The sequence below is a fragment of the Ctenopharyngodon idella genome, chromosome 2 (genome assembly GCF_019924925.1).
Source record: "Ctenopharyngodon idella isolate HZGC_01 chromosome 2, HZGC01, whole genome shotgun sequence".
In the NCBI taxonomy this organism is placed as follows: Eukaryota; Metazoa; Chordata; class Actinopteri; order Cypriniformes; family Xenocyprididae; genus Ctenopharyngodon; species Ctenopharyngodon idella.
This window is the reverse complement of record NC_067221.1, coordinates 7,693,507-7,711,162: the sequence shown is the minus strand read 5'-3', so window position 1 is coordinate 7,711,162 and position 17,656 is coordinate 7,693,507. Positions and strand designations below refer to the sequence as shown.

Genomic DNA, 17,656 nt, shown 5'->3' with positions numbered 1-17,656 from the left:
CCATTTGAATATTAGGACTTTCTGATGATCTGTTCAGATTCAGTGATTTATGGTGTTAAATTTTAGTGTTTAAAAGGAATTAAATTATTCAGTGATTTCATATTGCCTTCTCTTTTCTTCCAGGCAAGGCTTTCGACATCACCTATGTGCGTCTGAAGTTCCACACCAGCCGTCCTGAGAGCTTTGCCATCTACAAGCGCACCAGTGAGGACGGGCCCTGGATTCCCTACCAGTACTACAGCGGCTCCTGCGAGAAGACCTACAGCAAGATCAACCGCGGCTTTATCCGCACGAGCGAGGACGAGCAGCAGGCTCTGTGCACAGATGAGTTTAGCGACATCTCACCCCTCACCGGAGGAAACGTGGCCTTCTCCACGCTCGAGGGCCGACCCAGCGCATATAACTTCGACAACAGCCCTGTACTGCAGGTAAAAGTGTCTTCTATCTCTCATTTTGTTATCTCTCTTGGTCGCTCGCTCTTCTTTGATTCCCCTAACTCACTCATGAAGTCAAAAGCGATCACATCATTCGCAGTCTCAGACATAACAAAGTTATTGGTGGGAATCGAAATCTCAGTTTCCAGATGTGTGGTTGTGTAGTAATGTGTGATTGCAGCCAAGTTACTTTTCCAAGATTTTTCTGTCCAGATTGAGCAACTTTCTGCAGCCTAAAACAAAACCACTCATAATTTAGAGCGGTTTTCATGTGAGAGATACTGTTTTTTGCAAAATATAACAATAAAATAACACATTTCCATTTACCATATTTTCTGGAAAATAAGTTCTATAATAGCAGAAAATAATAATAATAATAATAAATATTCGTTCAAATAGTAATTTTTCTCTCAACAATTTATTAATTTAATAAGAGGTAGTCCTTTTTTTGAAAGAAGTCTGTTATACTCACTACGGAGGGTGTGTACTCACTTTTTTTTTTTTTTTTTTTTGAATTAATAATAAATTGAATTATAATTTTATTTACTTTTTTTTAATTTATGTAAAAATCTTTTTTTTTTTTATCAATTCAATGCATCCTTGCTGAATAAATTTAAAAAATCTTTAATGACCTCAAACTTTTTAGCAGTAGTGTACTTTAACCTGTTTTATTTTATTAAAAAAAAAAAAAAAAATTGTTTTTTGTTTTGTTCTATTTTATGCCCCGTGGCTGAGTAGTTTGCACCATTATTTTGTTGTTTCATTAAAGTATCAATTTTAATGCTCACAAATAGGTTTACTGTGCGTTTTCACGTTCTAGCCGTTACATGCCACAGAAATACCAGTATTATTATTACATTATTTCAGTTAACCAGAACTTGATATACTTCCAGAGACCACAACCACACAAAAAAACATTTTTCAGACTAATTAGCTGAATAAGAGACAGACGCTCAGCCCAAACTGAGCTGAGTCAGTCCTTCCGCATGCTGACTATGGAATTTGTTGTCAGGCAGGGAAAACGGCCTGCACGCCGAGCCAAAACAAGATGCTGCCCTGGTTACGGGGAGGTGAGAAAAGGTTAAGTGTGTGAGATATGAGCAGGAATGGGTGGACAGCAGATAATGTATGGCTGAATTCATGTGTGGAAGCAGGCAGGCTGGTTGGAGTGTGTTCGTGAGACCCGTGGTGTGATGTCCAGGTGGTATGTCGCCTCCCGCTCGCTCGGCACAGCCAATAGTTGCAACATGTTACTAGGTGACGCCCCCAGATTTCCCACCCCGTCCTGAATGTGCTTGGCAGCACACAGACACAGCTGGAAAAGAGTGTGTGTGCATGGATGATGTGCAGTGTGTACATGCAAGAGCTGGAACACTGTGATCTGATTTGGGTCTTTTTGAATCATTTTTTTCAGTTTCATTTCACCATGCACTTTCACATGTTGAACACCCAAGTCATTATACCCAAGTATTTTGGGAGCTCTTCTTTAGTGAAATGAGACTGCACCATTGGTTACTTGATTAGTATTCACATTTCACTTAAACACTTGTCGAAATATAGGTATGTATCACCAAATAAGTGCTTCATGTGGTCATGTGTAATGTTACCTTTACCAAATGTACAAAATTAGTACTGTCGTCAGATGCTTCCAAATCAGACATCTCATGTGGCGTAAAACTATTAATATCAAAGCCCCGAAACTCTTTTTATAGGAATGGATCTGTTTCTGTGGGTTTAGGTGGCTGTCATGTCTGCTCCAATATAGAAGCATGTGATGAGTAAAGATGACAAGGTTTGTTTGTGGACTTTTGGAAATGATCCACAACAAGTTGCTTCACTCGTCATCTGTCATCATTAGTTGATAATTAGCTGTTACTTTTTTTGTTTTATGTTTCCATGCAGTGCTGATGATCTTGTCATATTGCATTTCTTGGTGACTAGAAAGAGTTAAAGTGAAAGTGCCCTCAAAAGTCAAAACCCTGTCATCATTATGTTGCTATGTATTGTGATATACAGTCAGTGATATACAGTAACTGTGATATATAAAATTATACAATGATATCTAGTGTTGTCAAAAGTACCGACTGCGATATCAAGTCAGTACTGAAATTTAAAAAATGTGACGCTTTGAGCGCTGTTGAGCGGATTCGTAAACACCCCTGATTGGCCATTGTGTTCACGCACACATCAGATATGTCTGTGATTGGCTACAATGATCAGCACTTCGAAAACATGCTGTAAATAGACATCAATAACGCTCTTCACTGAGCGCTTCCTGCCTATTTTTAAAATTTCAGTACTGACTTGGTACCACGGTCGAAACTTTTGACAACACTTATGATATATAAAATCCGCACCTTGAAATAATTGATGGTACTGCCCATCCTTAAAAGGTTAGTTCACCTAAAAATGAAAATTCTGTCATTATTTACTCATGTCGTTCCAAACCCGTAAGACTTCTGTTCATCTTCGAAACACAAATGAAGATCTTTTTGATGAAATCTGAGATTTCTATCCCTCCATTGACAGCTACGCAACTGACACTTCGACGCTTCAAAAAGTTCATAAAGAGATCGTAAAACTAATCCATATGAATCAAGTGGTTTATTCCAAATTTTCTGAAGAGAATCAATCACTTTATATGATGAACAGATTTAATTTAGGATTTTATTCACATATAATCATTGATCATCGAACATAAACAGAAGCTCAACTGAAACTGATTGACGCATGAGAGTAAACCTCTCAAACGGGCTGCGTAACACACGAGAATGAACCTTCTCGCATGCAAACATGCTTGAGCTTCCGTTTACCACAACTGATGTGTGAGTTTATGAATTTTATTACAGATTGTCTGCGTAACTCTTGCTTTGGGTTGCGTCTTGCTTCGGATTTGATATCCGGATAAGGTGTCAGAATGACTTAAGGAAGTTTCCTCCTCAGTTCTAGCAGGGGTTTAGTGGACTGAAGATGTTCACTGTTGTTACAGGGTTGCCTGGCTCCACTTTAAACCCCTGTGCTAATCTGTCAGTCCACTTGTAAAATAACAACTCACACGGTTTATAGCAACGCTGGAGGAAATGCTTGCAAAGTTTTTAGAAAAGGACTAATGCCTTGATCTGAGTCATGTTTTCTTTGGTTTCTGAGATTGTTCCCTTTGGCACTCCCAACATGTGGCCAAAGCAAGCAAAGTTCAGCTGCAAGTAATGTGCAACATCATTCTAAATGATTACATGCTAAACGCCACACGGGTGTTTTTCTTTTCCCATGAAATCTTTCTGCAGACATTACAGTGACTCAAAGTGACTCTAGCAGGTTTGGTTTAGATTAGAGACCTGAAGATTTATTTTCTTTAAATATCTGCACACAGAACAGATGGGAAGAATCCTTCCCTGCAAAAGTCTCCAATAATTATTCCAAAAAAAAAAAAAAAAAATCTCTTTACATGCTTATCTATGACTGACCTTTCTCTATCTACATTCCTCCATGTTGTTATTGTTTCTTTTTTTTTTTTTTTCTTTTTTTTTAAATGCCTAATTTGTAACACCACTGTTTTCTCTCTATCAGGATTGGGTGACTGCCACAGACATCAGAGTGACCCTGAACAGATTAAACACTTTCGGAGATGAAGTTTTCAATGATCCCAAAGTTCTCAAATCCTACTACTACGCCATCTCAGACTTTGCTGTGGGAGGAAGGTACGTTTTCAGTTTTAACATCTGCTCTCTGAACATAAGTTTAAATCAGCATCTCCAGCTGTTCTGAACGTGGTTCTTTGTGTTGCTTCATTCTCCCGTGTAAATATGTCAATATGTAGTTTGAGACATTCACATATCTGCCTTGTACTCAAACCAAGGATATCAACAGCTCCATCTGGAATGCTGGACATGTGACCTGAAAGATGATATGAGTTTTTTTTTCAGTGTGCAAACAAAAGAGATGAACCAACGCTCTGAAAGATTATATCGTTGCAGTGTGAGTTTTCGCACTTTCAGAGAAAAGGGTTGATTGGGATGTAGTGGAACAAGCCTTTTCTTACCTCACACGGGTCAAAAATAGCACAAAATGTCTTGTTTTAAACCATTTTGTTCAATTGTGTATATATACATGTATATAAAAGGACCAAAAGGAATTCCTGTGCAGTTATCTTAACTCAACAGTGAAAGAAATACCTCTTTATTTCCTGTCTGTGGAATCTGTAAACTATGACAGTAAGCTTTTAAGATGAAGGACATGCTGAAGAAGCCCTTATACGGGATCAGAGCACTGTCGAGCAAGTGTGAAACATCTCCTGGTGCTCCATTGCATGTCTTTTTACCTTAATCTGTTTGAAATGTGGAGCAGATTTCCATTACACAGCCCACATTCCCTACATTCCTGCCTGAGAGTGCTGGATTACAGAGCACAGAGGAACTGGAATGGGGCGGGCAGAGAGTCTGGAAAGGGAACAAGGCTGAGGCTGAAGGGAATAATTTACACCTGCTGCCTCACGGCCTCAGTGCTCCTGTCCAGCAGACAAATCAGCACTGAATGGCAGTTGGATGTGCCTCATGTGATCTGATAACCAGAAACGTAGTGTCTTGGGAGTTTTAATGCATCCCTGATAAGTGTATGTTAGGGAAAGAATGCATGTCCGATGAGTGCATATCCTCCACCGAGTTATTATTCCTCACGTCACCTTTTCCATAAGGCTTTGCCAAATAACACCTGAAACAATGTGTACGAGGTGGCTTCAGCTGCACAAGCCCTCTCTTGTTCTGAGGCTTCTGTCAAAGTGTCTGTCTAGGTGAATATACTCTCTGATGCATGTTCATGACAAATTAAAAGACGAATAAGTCCTCTTATGTGCCCAAACTCTGGCCCTGAATGGATGTTCAATTAATTTTGGTAATCTGGCAAAGTTGCAAAGGAGCTTTAAAACTTTTTTAAAACAATTTTTGTTTCCCTCATATATTGTTACTTTGTGTTGCTTTCTGTCCAAGTTGCAAATGTAATAATTTATTGCAAACTTATTGCAATTTAATGCAAACAATTGGAATATCATGTAAATAAAAGCAACGTTTCCGTCCAATGTGTTAAAGTGGAGAGAAAAAAAAAAAAAAAGGTGAAAAACAGAAATTGAAGATGAAGCCACTGACACTTTTATTAAATGTTCCACATTTTATTAAATGGGAGAGAATAGACATTTCAAGGAAGTAATAGTAGCCAACCATTGGAGCAAATTATTCAATCACTTGACTTTTTTTGAACCACATATTGTTATTTATGCTGTAAATATGTTTCCATTGTAGTTTGTCTTAGAATATTTACTTAAAATGTATACTGTTTAATTGTGTCCCTAAATTTGCATAAAAATACTGGAATGGAACTGTCAAGCTGCAAAACTGGAAAAAAAAATTATATATATATATAATTTTTTTTTTTTTTTTTTTTTTAACATACATTGCAAGAGGACAAAAAAGTAGCCCCTATGCTCTGTTTACAATTGTCAGTAAAGAATTTAAATTTCAGTCTGTTCCTCACACAAAACTATCGTATGACTTCAGAAGACTAGAAATATAGTCATATGGACTACATTTAAAGGATTAGTTCACTTTCGAATGAAAATTAGCCCAAGCTTTACTCACCCTCAAGCCATCCTAGGTGTAAATGACTTTCTTCTTTCTGATGAACACAAATGGAGATATATTAATAAATATCCTGATGCATCTGAGCTTTATAATGGCAGTAAGCGGGACCAACGAGTATGAGCTGAGGGAAGTGCCTCCATCCACATCCATCCATCATAAACGTACTCCACACGGCTCCGGGGGGTTAATAAAGGCCTTTATTCAGGTCATACTCATTGGCATCTCTCACTGCCATTATAAAGCTCAAATGCGTCAGGATATTTATTAATATATCTCCGATTATGTTCATCAGAAAGAAGAAAGTCATTTACACCTACAGTAGGATGGCTTGAGGGTGAGTAAAGCTTGGGCTAATTTTCATTTGAAAGTGAACTAATCCTTTAAGATGCTTTTATTCCTTCTGTTTTGGCATTGCATATGAAAATACAAATGAAATGCATTTCCAGCTTGATATTCTTTAATATGCAGTATTTACTGCTGGTTAAAAGACTTGGATGAAAAACGGTCTGTTCAAAAGCACTGCATACCGTAGTAGTACTGTACTGTACTGTACCTCATACTCTTGCCCACTGTATCAAAGGACAGGCAGGATAAAAACACAGACATCAGCCACTCAATCTGACAACAAAGGTGCAGTGACGTTTCAGTGATAGGCTCAACAAACATCGTCAGAGCTCTGTGTTTGAACAGCTTTGCGGCACGTTTGTGCCTGCTTGGTTTCTTGTTTCGCACATCAGCAGCAGGATGTGTACACATACAGTAAAGTGTGCCCTATCATTGTGCGGTGGGCCTTTGCACCTGACCGGTCTGTTACCTTCCCCCCTCCCCACCCAGGTGCAAGTGTAATGGCCATGCCAGCGAGTGTGTGAAGAACGAGCGCAGCGAGCTGGTTTGTAACTGCAAACACAACACAGAGGGAGCAGACTGCAATAGGTGCAAGCCCTTCTACAATGACCGTCCCTGGAGAAGAGCCACTGCTGAAAACCCCAACGAGTGTCTGCGTAAGTCTTTCGTGTTTTGTCAACTCTTTCTAAAGAAGACTAATTTCGCTTCCAATCGTTTTTCCTCATATAAAGGAATAGATCATTTAAAAATTAAAATATGATCATTTACTCACCGTCATATCATTCCAAACCTGTATAAATAAAAACATCCTTTTTTATACTGCCAAACTTTAATACATATTTAAGAATATCATAACCTTTTGTCGAAACAGACTTGTGCACTATATTCCAAGTATATGTTCGTATATGGGTCAATGACGTGACGGGTCATTTTTTTTGTCCCAAGGCCTTAATAATAATAAAAAACAAAGATATGACATCCAAAGTATGTAAGGCAGTACAACTAGATCACTTTTATTGAATCCAAAAGGTTTTAATTATATTTTACTACATATAAAGGTATTTTAAAGATTTTGAAGTGTCAAAAGGTCATCCGGTTTAACCGTCCAAAGGCCAATACAGCCATTTAATTTGTGATTAAAATATCTTATAATGTAATAATTGTATATATTTTTTATTCTGGCATTATTTTATAACATCATATATCAACATAGTGCAAAATGGTATTAAAATTATGTGTAGAAGTCGTTGCTTTGTTATGAGAAAGAATGTCCGGAAAAATGAATTTCATTGATGTCATTCGGAGTAACCAATATAAAGGGACCATTTTGGATCAAGTCATGCGGTCAGTATCTTGTGACAGGATGTGACATCATTCAGACACCTGCAAAGGACCACATGGTCGTGAAGCAAAGTAACTAACTCTCTTTTAACTAAAATTAATGTTTTAATTTGCTCATACGCATGTCCCGAAACATCAGGTCATTCAGTGCAACCGCTATAAAACATGGAAAATGTTGTAATATTTTAAAAACTTGTACTAAATATAAAATGTTTGATTGCCCTTTTGCTAGCTAGCTAAATATCAGTCTGTTAGCATTGTTTGAAAATATCGTCATTCGGTATAACCAAAAGTGTCATCGGTAAAACCAAAGTTTTGGTTAAATCGGATGACTTTTTTTGGTTACAAATTTTGTCCATCTTGTAAAAAATTACAAAAGCAGTGTTAATTGATTATAAAAACCACATAATCTCATTGTTAACAAATTAATTATATCTCCATTATGTTTTTTTACACTTTTAAAAACTTTATTTGTCAATGACCCATATACATCAGTTGTGTACACTACCATTCAAAAGTTTGGGGTTAGAAAGTTTTTTCCACCTTTTGGAAGCTAGCAATATAAATCATCTTTCCATGTAAAATAAATCTACTTTCCATGTATGAAAAACAACCTCAGAAAGATCATTTCCTTTTCTGTCTCCTATTGTGTAATACGTAGGAAGATGCAAAATCCCACCTGTTTGATTTCCTCTGTCATGAGTACATGTAGAACTACACTCTGTCCCCACAGACTAACCTCCTCCATACTGAGTCATTTTTGTTTTCTTTAAACTGGAGTCATATTGTGAATGGAAGGGGTTTCTGGTGTCCTCCCTCCCCTCATCTGGACACATGCATCCAGGCGCTTCCTGGAAATGCATGACTAATGTGGACATCTGATGTACAGCAGCCTGAGACCCAATGTTCTCACGCCCACACAGCTCCTGCTCCTCCATCATCTTATTTCCACTAATGTGTCTTGTATCCAGCCAAGTACTCAGGCAGAAGTCCTACTCGAAATCCTGATGATTGCGAAACCACATCTGCGTAATTCAGCCTAGTTCCTCCCCAGATTTTTCAGGCATTTATCTTATGTGCAAATGTGATTGTCTGTGTAATAGGCACATTAATGCCACCCCTGGGAGTTTATACATTGAAGTTCTGACTTGAGGTTGTGTCTCTATTTCAGCATGTAACTGTAACAGAAAGAGCGCAGAATGTTACTTCGACCCCGAGCTGTATCGTGCCACTGGACACGGAGGTCACTGTCGCAACTGTGCCGACAATACAGATGGGCCGAACTGTGAGCGATGCTTGGACAACTACTACAGAGTTCCTTCCGGCCAGCGCTGTCTTTCCTGCAGCTGCAACCCTGTTGGTGCGTAACAGCCATACTGCAGGACCAAGGTTGAAGATGCATAAAAAGCCATGCATATTTTATTTTATTTTATTTTATTATTTAATGATTTTTTTCTTTTTTTGAATGTTTTTTCTTTTTGTTTGTTTGTTTTTTGTTTTTTTTTCTTTGTTTCGGGGTTTTTTTTCACTCAAGGAGCTAAAATCACAAGGGTTCTCACAAAACTCCAAAAATACAACGCTGACCGTTCAAATTCAACAAAGATGAACAAATATATACTGTGATATGTGAAGGTGCCAGTAGGGATTATTTTATTTTATTTAAACATCTTGTTCTGGTGTAAAATTTGAATAGTCCTACAGAGTTTGAAACCATTTATTTTATTGGTTCTTCATTTCCAGGTTCTCTCAGTACTCAGTGTGACAACACTGGCAGGTGTAGCTGTAAGCCGGGAGTGATGGGAGATAAGTGTGACAGATGCCAGCCTGGATACCACACGCTGACGGAGGCAGGCTGCAGGTAAAGTGCTTTAACGTGTCCATGCTGGCATGCTGGGCCTAAAACTAGATTTTTGCTGCACCTGAAAATTTTTTGCCGGCCGTGAAAGTAATGACACCAAAATTTTAGGTACCAGTGAAAATTCACAATTCTCTACTCCAATTTCAGTACCACAGCTAAAACTACTAGCCTAACTAATATAACTTTAAAACAATATTAAAGACAAGTGAACAGTGAGTAAAAATAATAAGAACAAATAATCAAATTACAAGTAATGGCACAAATAAATACAGTAGAACAAAGATACAAATGAAATGAACAGTGCTTTTCAGGTTAGTTTTCAAGTATAGAAATTGAATAAAGTAATCAAATGTAAAACAACACTGCATAGTCTTCACTGTATAAATTAAATATAGATTAATCCTTAAAGTTACAAAAGTTATTCAGTCAAGAGCCGTGAGTGATTTTCTTTTTTTTTTTTTTTTTTTCCTTTGTCTTTTGTTGTTTGATTAACATTAAAAACTCAGACAGCAGCAGGAATATTAGGCTGCTGTCACTTTAGGACCTAATGCACGGATCCAATATACTGATACTGTACACATGCGTTGTGTTTCTGGACTGTTTACGTTCACTTAAGCCATAGCCAACTATGTTTATTAGGATACTACCCGAGACAGGCAATTTTTTTTTTACATAAATTTGTGTGAATTAGTTCGTTCAAGCACAAGAAGACGTGAAAGACAGCTCAATTCAGTGTTCGCACGCTGTCTGAGATGTGGCTTTCTGGGCACGCGCTTCGGATGTTTGCGCACAGAAAACTTCCCAAGCTGCGTGCAAGTAATGAATTGAGTTCCTTTTTGTGTCTTCTTGAGATTGATACCATTTCATATACTCTCCAACGGCAATTTTTCATTTGGCGCTTGGCAAATGTTCATTTTAGGCCCTGCTGGCATGGCTTAAACCACCAATCTAGCACATTTCATCTTTAATTTTTTAACTTTTTAAGGACCCCAGAAGCTGTCGTTCTTTTCTAGAAGGTTATATTAGAATGCAGACTTGACAATCAGTGTCTTTTAAAGTTGATTCCCTCTCCTTGACTTTATTTCTCCCTCTTTTCCTTCTACAGACCCTGCTCTTGTAATCCGGCTGGAAGCACGCAGGAGTGTGATGTCCAGACTGGACGCTGCCAGTGCAAGGAAAATGTGGATGGATTCAACTGTGACAGGTCAGACTCATTACTTTACCAAACATCCATGCACATGTTCACCCACACACACACAGTGGCTACTGTTGTGGCTTTTTAAACACCTTCGCGCTGTTAGCATTGTCCATACTTGACTTGTTCACAAGAACAAAAGTTATAATTACTGGGTTTGTTTAATATGTTCTCAAATTAGAAGCTAGTCATCAACAGAATTAATTCTGACATCAACACTTCAGAAGCTCCATAAAGATGGTCCACTTTTCAGCTCCTGCTCTGTTAGGAGGATGTCTGTCAAAGCTTTTATAAACAGACGTTTATAAGGGGCGTCTGACGTCTACGCCGTTTTTCTTAGGGAAAGTCCCTATGTGGGTGACACACAGAGGATCTGAGGCCATGTGTGTGTCTGAGAAACAGAATTAGGACTCTCAGTGTCAGATGGAAGAGAAAATAGCTCAGGGATGGCAAAGGTTTCCCAGCTGAGAGCCCTCAGCCAGACCATGTAGGGCCTCCAGACTTGCAGTCACCAAAGTTTAACTAGCTTGTTGTTCTGCCTGTTGACTGTGATGGGCTATCTCTACATATTTCATTGTGAGTCTTTAATTAAGGGTGATTTGAATTTTAAAAATAAAATGAATAACACAATAAAAAAAAAAAGAATGCAGTTAATCATAGACTACACACTATAATTCAAAAGTTTGAGGTTGGTGAGATTTTTAAAATGTTTATGCTCACCAAGGCTGTATTTATTTGATCAAAAAATACAGTAAAACTAATATTATGAAATATTATTACAATTTAAAATGACTGTTTTCTATTTTAATATATTTTAAATTGTAATTTATTCCTGTGATGGCAAAGCAGAATTTCAGCATCATTACTCCAGGGCTGCGTTCAGCCCCGACAAAATGTTGCAAAACGTTTTTTAAACGGAAACGGTAGTGCGTTGAACACCCCGTTCTGATGACGCAAGAGTTGCAACTATGGCAGCTGAGAAGGCCATACAATTTTCTTTTTGAAGAATATTTTGGAGCCTGATGAAATCGGTATAAATACATGTTTAATACTGCAAAATACGCTCGATGTTACAGTCACTGCCCTTGCCGTCCAGAATAAAAGAGAACATCCCAGTCGAGTGAAGGGATTTGTGGAAACTGTGGTTCCTAATTATTGTGATTCAAAATTTGCCTTTATGTTTATGAAAGTTTATGAAAGTATCACTCCACAATACAATAGCAAAATATATAAGTATAATATTTTTATGTTACATTAATCAGTGTCTAGCACACCTTCCTAAGGAAAGGATATGGACCAGAAGACATTGCAATTACTAAATGATATTTAGACAGACTTAAAGAAGTTCCAGATCTATACTTGTGCTCTTATTATTTAAGTTATTTTGCCATTAATGTAAATAAACATGTGCAAACAATATACTTGCTCTTGTGAATTTATTTTGATGTTAATTACATTTACAAGCTGTTTCTTTAATACTGCGTGGTTTTATATGCATGTTGATACTGATTGGGCTGACATTTTTGACACACCTACCAAACAAGAGAAAACGTATCTCAAACCCGTTGCACACCATTTCCAGGAAACATGTCGCTCATCCCGGAAACTGTGACCAAACATTGCGCACCGGTTTCAGCTTGAACATGCCCCAGTCTTCAGTGTCACATGATCCTTCAGAAATCATTCTAATATGCTGATTTGCATTTCTTATCAGTGTTGAAAACAGTTGTGCAGCTTAATATTTCTGTGGAAACCTTAATACATTTTTTATGATTCTTTGATGAATAGAAAGATAAAAAGAACAGCATTTGTTTGAAATAGAAATCTTTTTGTAACATTATAAATTATAAATTTAATGCAGGATTATAGTAATTTCCTTTCAAAAAAAATCTTTCTGACCCCAAACTTTTGAATGTTTATTAAGAACCATTACAATAAATTACAGTAATTACAAAAATTCAGTATTATTTTTGTTCACAAATATTGATATTTAGTGGATTAAACAGCATATCATGACTTTTAATTGCCAACCCCTAATTTAAACAACCATCCCAAGTATTTGATTTTTGCATAATCCCAGCTTTTCTGCTTGTCTTTGCTTTGCTTTGCACTTTGCATAAAGAAAACTCTAACCTTTCACTCACATGTCGGCTGTGCCATTCCTCACAGTCACCAAGTTTGGCCACACATGGACAGGATAATCCCTGCAGTATATACTCATGAGACACACAGACAGAGGGGGAGAAATGAAAAAGACAGGTTCAGTAAGGACTAAAGAGAGTGTGGCTAAAGCTCCAGCTCTTGATTTATGTGTGACTTGTTTTTAGAAGCTCAACGATGATCTCACTGATGTTAACTGATGACCCGTTTACTTCCCTCACTCCACATGTTATGACTTAACATGTAAGGCCCGCATACAAACCCAAAAACAGTATTTCTCAGTCATTTGGTGCTGAATAAATTACATTGCACAACTCCTTTTGTAAGAAGGTTTTACAAATGGTGAAGTTAAATTTAAAAATCTAGATAAAATCTAAGAGTGAATTAAAATCTAGATGAATAAAACTGTAATAATAATTTTAATTCAAATAAATAATTAGTATGACATTTATTAAAATACTTGAAATGTCCCTCATCAGTAACTTGTCAAATATTAAATAAAACTAAAATCACAAAATAAAGGGTTAGTTCACCCAAAAATTTAAATTCTGTCATTAATTATTCACCCTCATGTCTTTCCAAACCCGTAAGACCTTCGTTCATCTTCAGAACACAAATTAAGTTCTGAAATCTGAGAGCTTTCTGTCCCTCCATAGACAGCTACACAACTGACACTTTGACCCTTCAAAAAGTTCATAAAGAGATTGTAAAACTAATCCATATGAATCGAGCGGTTTAGTCCAAATTTTCTGAAGAGACTTGATCGCTTTATATGATGAACAGATTGAATTTATGCTTTTATTCACATATAAACATTGATCAGTGAACATAAACAGAAGTTCAACCGAACCTGATTGACGCACGAGAACAACCCTCTTCCAGAAGCTCAAATGTGCTGCGTAACACACAAGATTGAACCTCATTGGTTCTTGAGGAAGCTCAAACGTGCCGCATAACACAAGAATGAACCTCATTGGTTCTTGAGGATGCTCAAATGTGCTGCATAACTCAAGAATGAACCTCATTGGTTCTTGAGTGTTTTTCGGTGTGTATTTTGATCTTAACACCTTTAACCTTATTATTTATTATTCTCAGGTTAGGTAAAGTAAGTTGAGTCTGGCCTAAATTATAAGCATTTAAAATTACTTACAATTTGGTCAGAAGACTCCTCTGTGGTACGTTCTTGTTCAAAGTCTTAAAACACTATAAATCAAGCCAAGGTAGGCAGCTTTTGTAATCAATTAAATTTCTTTTAATTGGTTACTTTTCTTTTTATAATAAACAAAAATGTAAAGGCAAATAAAACTTCATCATTAAGGTATAAAATAAAGTAATCACTCTTTTGAGTCAAAGGTGTAGTCAGCTCTGGGCTTCCCATCTTCAGCTTGGGGTTTCTTGTTCTCAGCTCTGGGCTTCTAGGCGTCGGGGGTACTGACGTATCAGTATCCGAAGAGGCAATCAACTCATCAGTCTTTTATACTCCTGCTGTTTATTGCAGACGTTGGGTTATCTTCTTAATTGACGTACGTTGTAACTTTCCTAAAGTTTCCAGATCCTTCTCAAGGCCTCGCAGGTGCGAGCTGTCTGGCTTTTGTGTCCTTGAACTCCAGTAAACTCAGCCAAGATGGCTGATGTCCTTATAAGGTTCTAGGAGTAGAACCACAGTTCTGTGTGTCCTTGAGCGCACACACATAGAACAACACACATATCCAACAATAACTGTACATCTCTGGCCATACAGTATAATACATTTCTTAGAAACAAACAAAAATAAATAATAATAATAATATTGTAAGCAATGCCTAATTTTTAATACATTGGCCAAATGTGTAGCAACAGACTTCCAAAATCTAAACAAGGAGGCAGGGTAATTGCATTTTCTTGATATAATACAACACCCCCTTCATGCAATTATCCTGACTCGTTATTCAACATTCTCAAGCATAGTTGTGGCACACAAACGTTGTTCACTTCAAATTTTAACAGTAACATGTACATTCGTTCATAATTCTTAAACTCCTTGGTTAGTAACACATTCATGTAACATTCCACCCAGTTTTCTGCTTCCCATAATTTTAATAATCAATTATATTTCTCCGTACAGTATCATTTAAGGGCAAAACTTTGTGCTCTGCTTGATTTTCAAGTATAAGCCAAATTTGGATCCTACAAAGAATCCATTAGTTACTTCAAGCACACTTCAGGTCCTCCCAAAGGAAGGTGCGGCTCCTCCCCTGGCTCAGACAGTTTGCAGAAGCCAAAGGGGATCTGAGCTTCCAGGCCATGTACCTTGGAAACTTGGGCCGTCTGCATTCCCTCGGATCTTTTGGGCACAAAATTAGTATCTGGGGTGATGTTTCTTGCTCCAACTACAAATTAAAATACCCCATACATTTAACCAATTCAAACAAAAGTTGCAAAAGGTTCCTTATTCATCACTTTGTAAATATCTAATTGCCAAACTCTGGGTGAAATATTTTCAAGCAATTAATTCCATTCAAAATTGTTGCACTTATTTCAGTAATCATTTCTTGAGCATTTACATATAATACATAGTAAATATGCACATTACAAATAATATATTACAAAAGGGTTTCTCTAGTTCATTCATTATTCATTCAGTACATTCATTATTTTCAAAACAATCCAGTAATTAAACCTTTGTATCAACAGTAGTCTTTCTGATATTTTTCTGAATTATATTCAAACATAAATTATACATTCTATATCAAAAATCAGTTTGTTTCTGTAAGGTTCCCATTGTCAATTTTGTAAACAAAATTTGTCTCCCAAGCTTAAAATTTACCATAATTTAAGCCTTTCATATTTTAAATTCAAAAATTTACAAATTTATCTTATAACCTGTACTACAATCATAGAGTTTCATCTTCAGTTACCATAACACATAGTTTAACTTCCTTAATATACTATATGTAGTGACTTTACACTAAGGAAATATGCTATTTTCACACATGCAAAGAGAATCTAATTGCTATTACACCAAGTGCCGACAGCCGCTGCCTATACTATATATTCATGTCTCTAATTCACATAACGACTTCCAAGTATTTAAAGCATAAACCATACTTTTAATAAAGTAATTTCTTATAATAGATCTTTAAATAAATCCCCATTATAAGGTTCATCCTTTGGTACATCAGTATCTGGTGGCATCTTATACTTTTGTAATCCTCAAAACACACCCCAGAAATTAAATCGTCTTGTCAAGAGTTCTCCCCCTAAAGCTCTCCTGAGTTCCAGGATTTCCTAAAGTGTTTCACTGACCCCAGCTAAGGTCTCAGTGCTGCTGGAAGCAGTGCTGTCATTGCTTGCTATCATAGTTTATCTTATAACTGAATAAGAAGCATATACACACTATATAGGACTCCTTATGCTACTTCTGCCCTTTCTTTCAGGGGTTCCAGACTCAGTCAAAGCCGTTCAGTGCTCTTGGTTTCTAATGAGAGCTTGTTTGTCCTCCTTATCTGTTCTCTTGCTGTGTTCATACACCGGTATGATAAGCCTGCATCCATCACAGCAAAATGACTTGTCATTTCAAATATTACAATATGTCTACTAACACATCTTATTTATAATAAGCTGATTTTCAATTATTCATTTAATTATGTTGTATGCTATAATAACATACATAATTAACTATAGTTTTGGCTGCTTTCTCAGTTTATTGACCGTCCTTGTCCAGTTTCTCTCTTTTCAGTCGTTATAGTCCAAATCTTCTCTTTATCTTCTTTCTACATATGAGAATATATTACAATCTAATATAATAGATAGTGAGGCATATATTTTCCTTAATTTCCATCATCTATTTTAAATGACTCTCTCTAAATATTATTGGCCTATATGCTCTATATGCTATCATCATACTTATCCATTGATTAATATTACTCTTTCAAGGTTTCTGCATATTGTCACTTTTTAAATTCTGTGCACAAAAATGTTTTCTCAAATAATATACTGTCCATATACTTCTGTCAACATATATTTCTTCTCAACCATGAAGTATTCCACTAATATTAACATACATTCTATATTTAAGTGTTGGCATATTTATTCAATTATTTTTATTATGTTGTTTATTAATTTATTTAGACAATCATTTTCATTTCTAACTCTTACTGCAAGCACGAGGTAATATTATGCTGTCCATGCATTATCTTACAGTATCCTTACTGTTTTATATCACCACATAAAATTAATTTTCTTATGCTAGAATATTCTTCTACCTGATTACTTCACAGTAATTAATAGTTTTCAAAATGTTTGTTTCAATATTACCACATAAGCATCATAATCTTAACTTTATTATGATTTTTAGGATTTGTCTCTGTTAGATTTTCTAAAATTACATTCTTACACAATTCAGTATATTTATTTTGTCATGAATGTTAAACTTTGGCAAGTCTGACCAATGTTGCTATAGTGTTTACCTTCTCTTTCCCTTTTCCAAAATGATTCCAGCTTTTAAACAAATATATATATACTTTTCCTTCTTATCTACAAAATTTTAGTTTCCAGTAATGTTTCTTTAGGTTTATAAAGTCCCTTTTCGTTTTACAGTGTATAATCACGTGTTTAAGTACTGCCTTCCTCTACTCATACATCTCTATCTGAAAATCCTCCCCAAAACATCTTGTTGTTTTAGTCTGTAATACTAATATCATTGAGGGTTTTC

At 36.4% G+C, this 17,656-nt stretch overlaps 1 protein-coding gene across 1 annotated transcript in view; it reads left to right on the top strand.

The window, feature by feature from the left end:
* The window catches only part of lamc1 (laminin, gamma 1), a 79,891-nt gene that overhangs the window by 41,764 nt on the left and 20,471 nt on the right, over positions 1-17,656 (top strand). The window contains exons 2-7 of the mRNA XM_051914681.1: positions 124-428; positions 4,002-4,132; positions 6,899-7,065; positions 8,922-9,110; positions 9,491-9,608; positions 10,714-10,812. Coding sequence (XP_051770641.1) covers positions 124-428; positions 4,002-4,132; positions 6,899-7,065; positions 8,922-9,110; positions 9,491-9,608; positions 10,714-10,812 — 1,009 coding nt within the window. The remainder of the gene's footprint in view (positions 1-123; positions 429-4,001; positions 4,133-6,898; positions 7,066-8,921; positions 9,111-9,490; positions 9,609-10,713; positions 10,813-17,656) is intronic.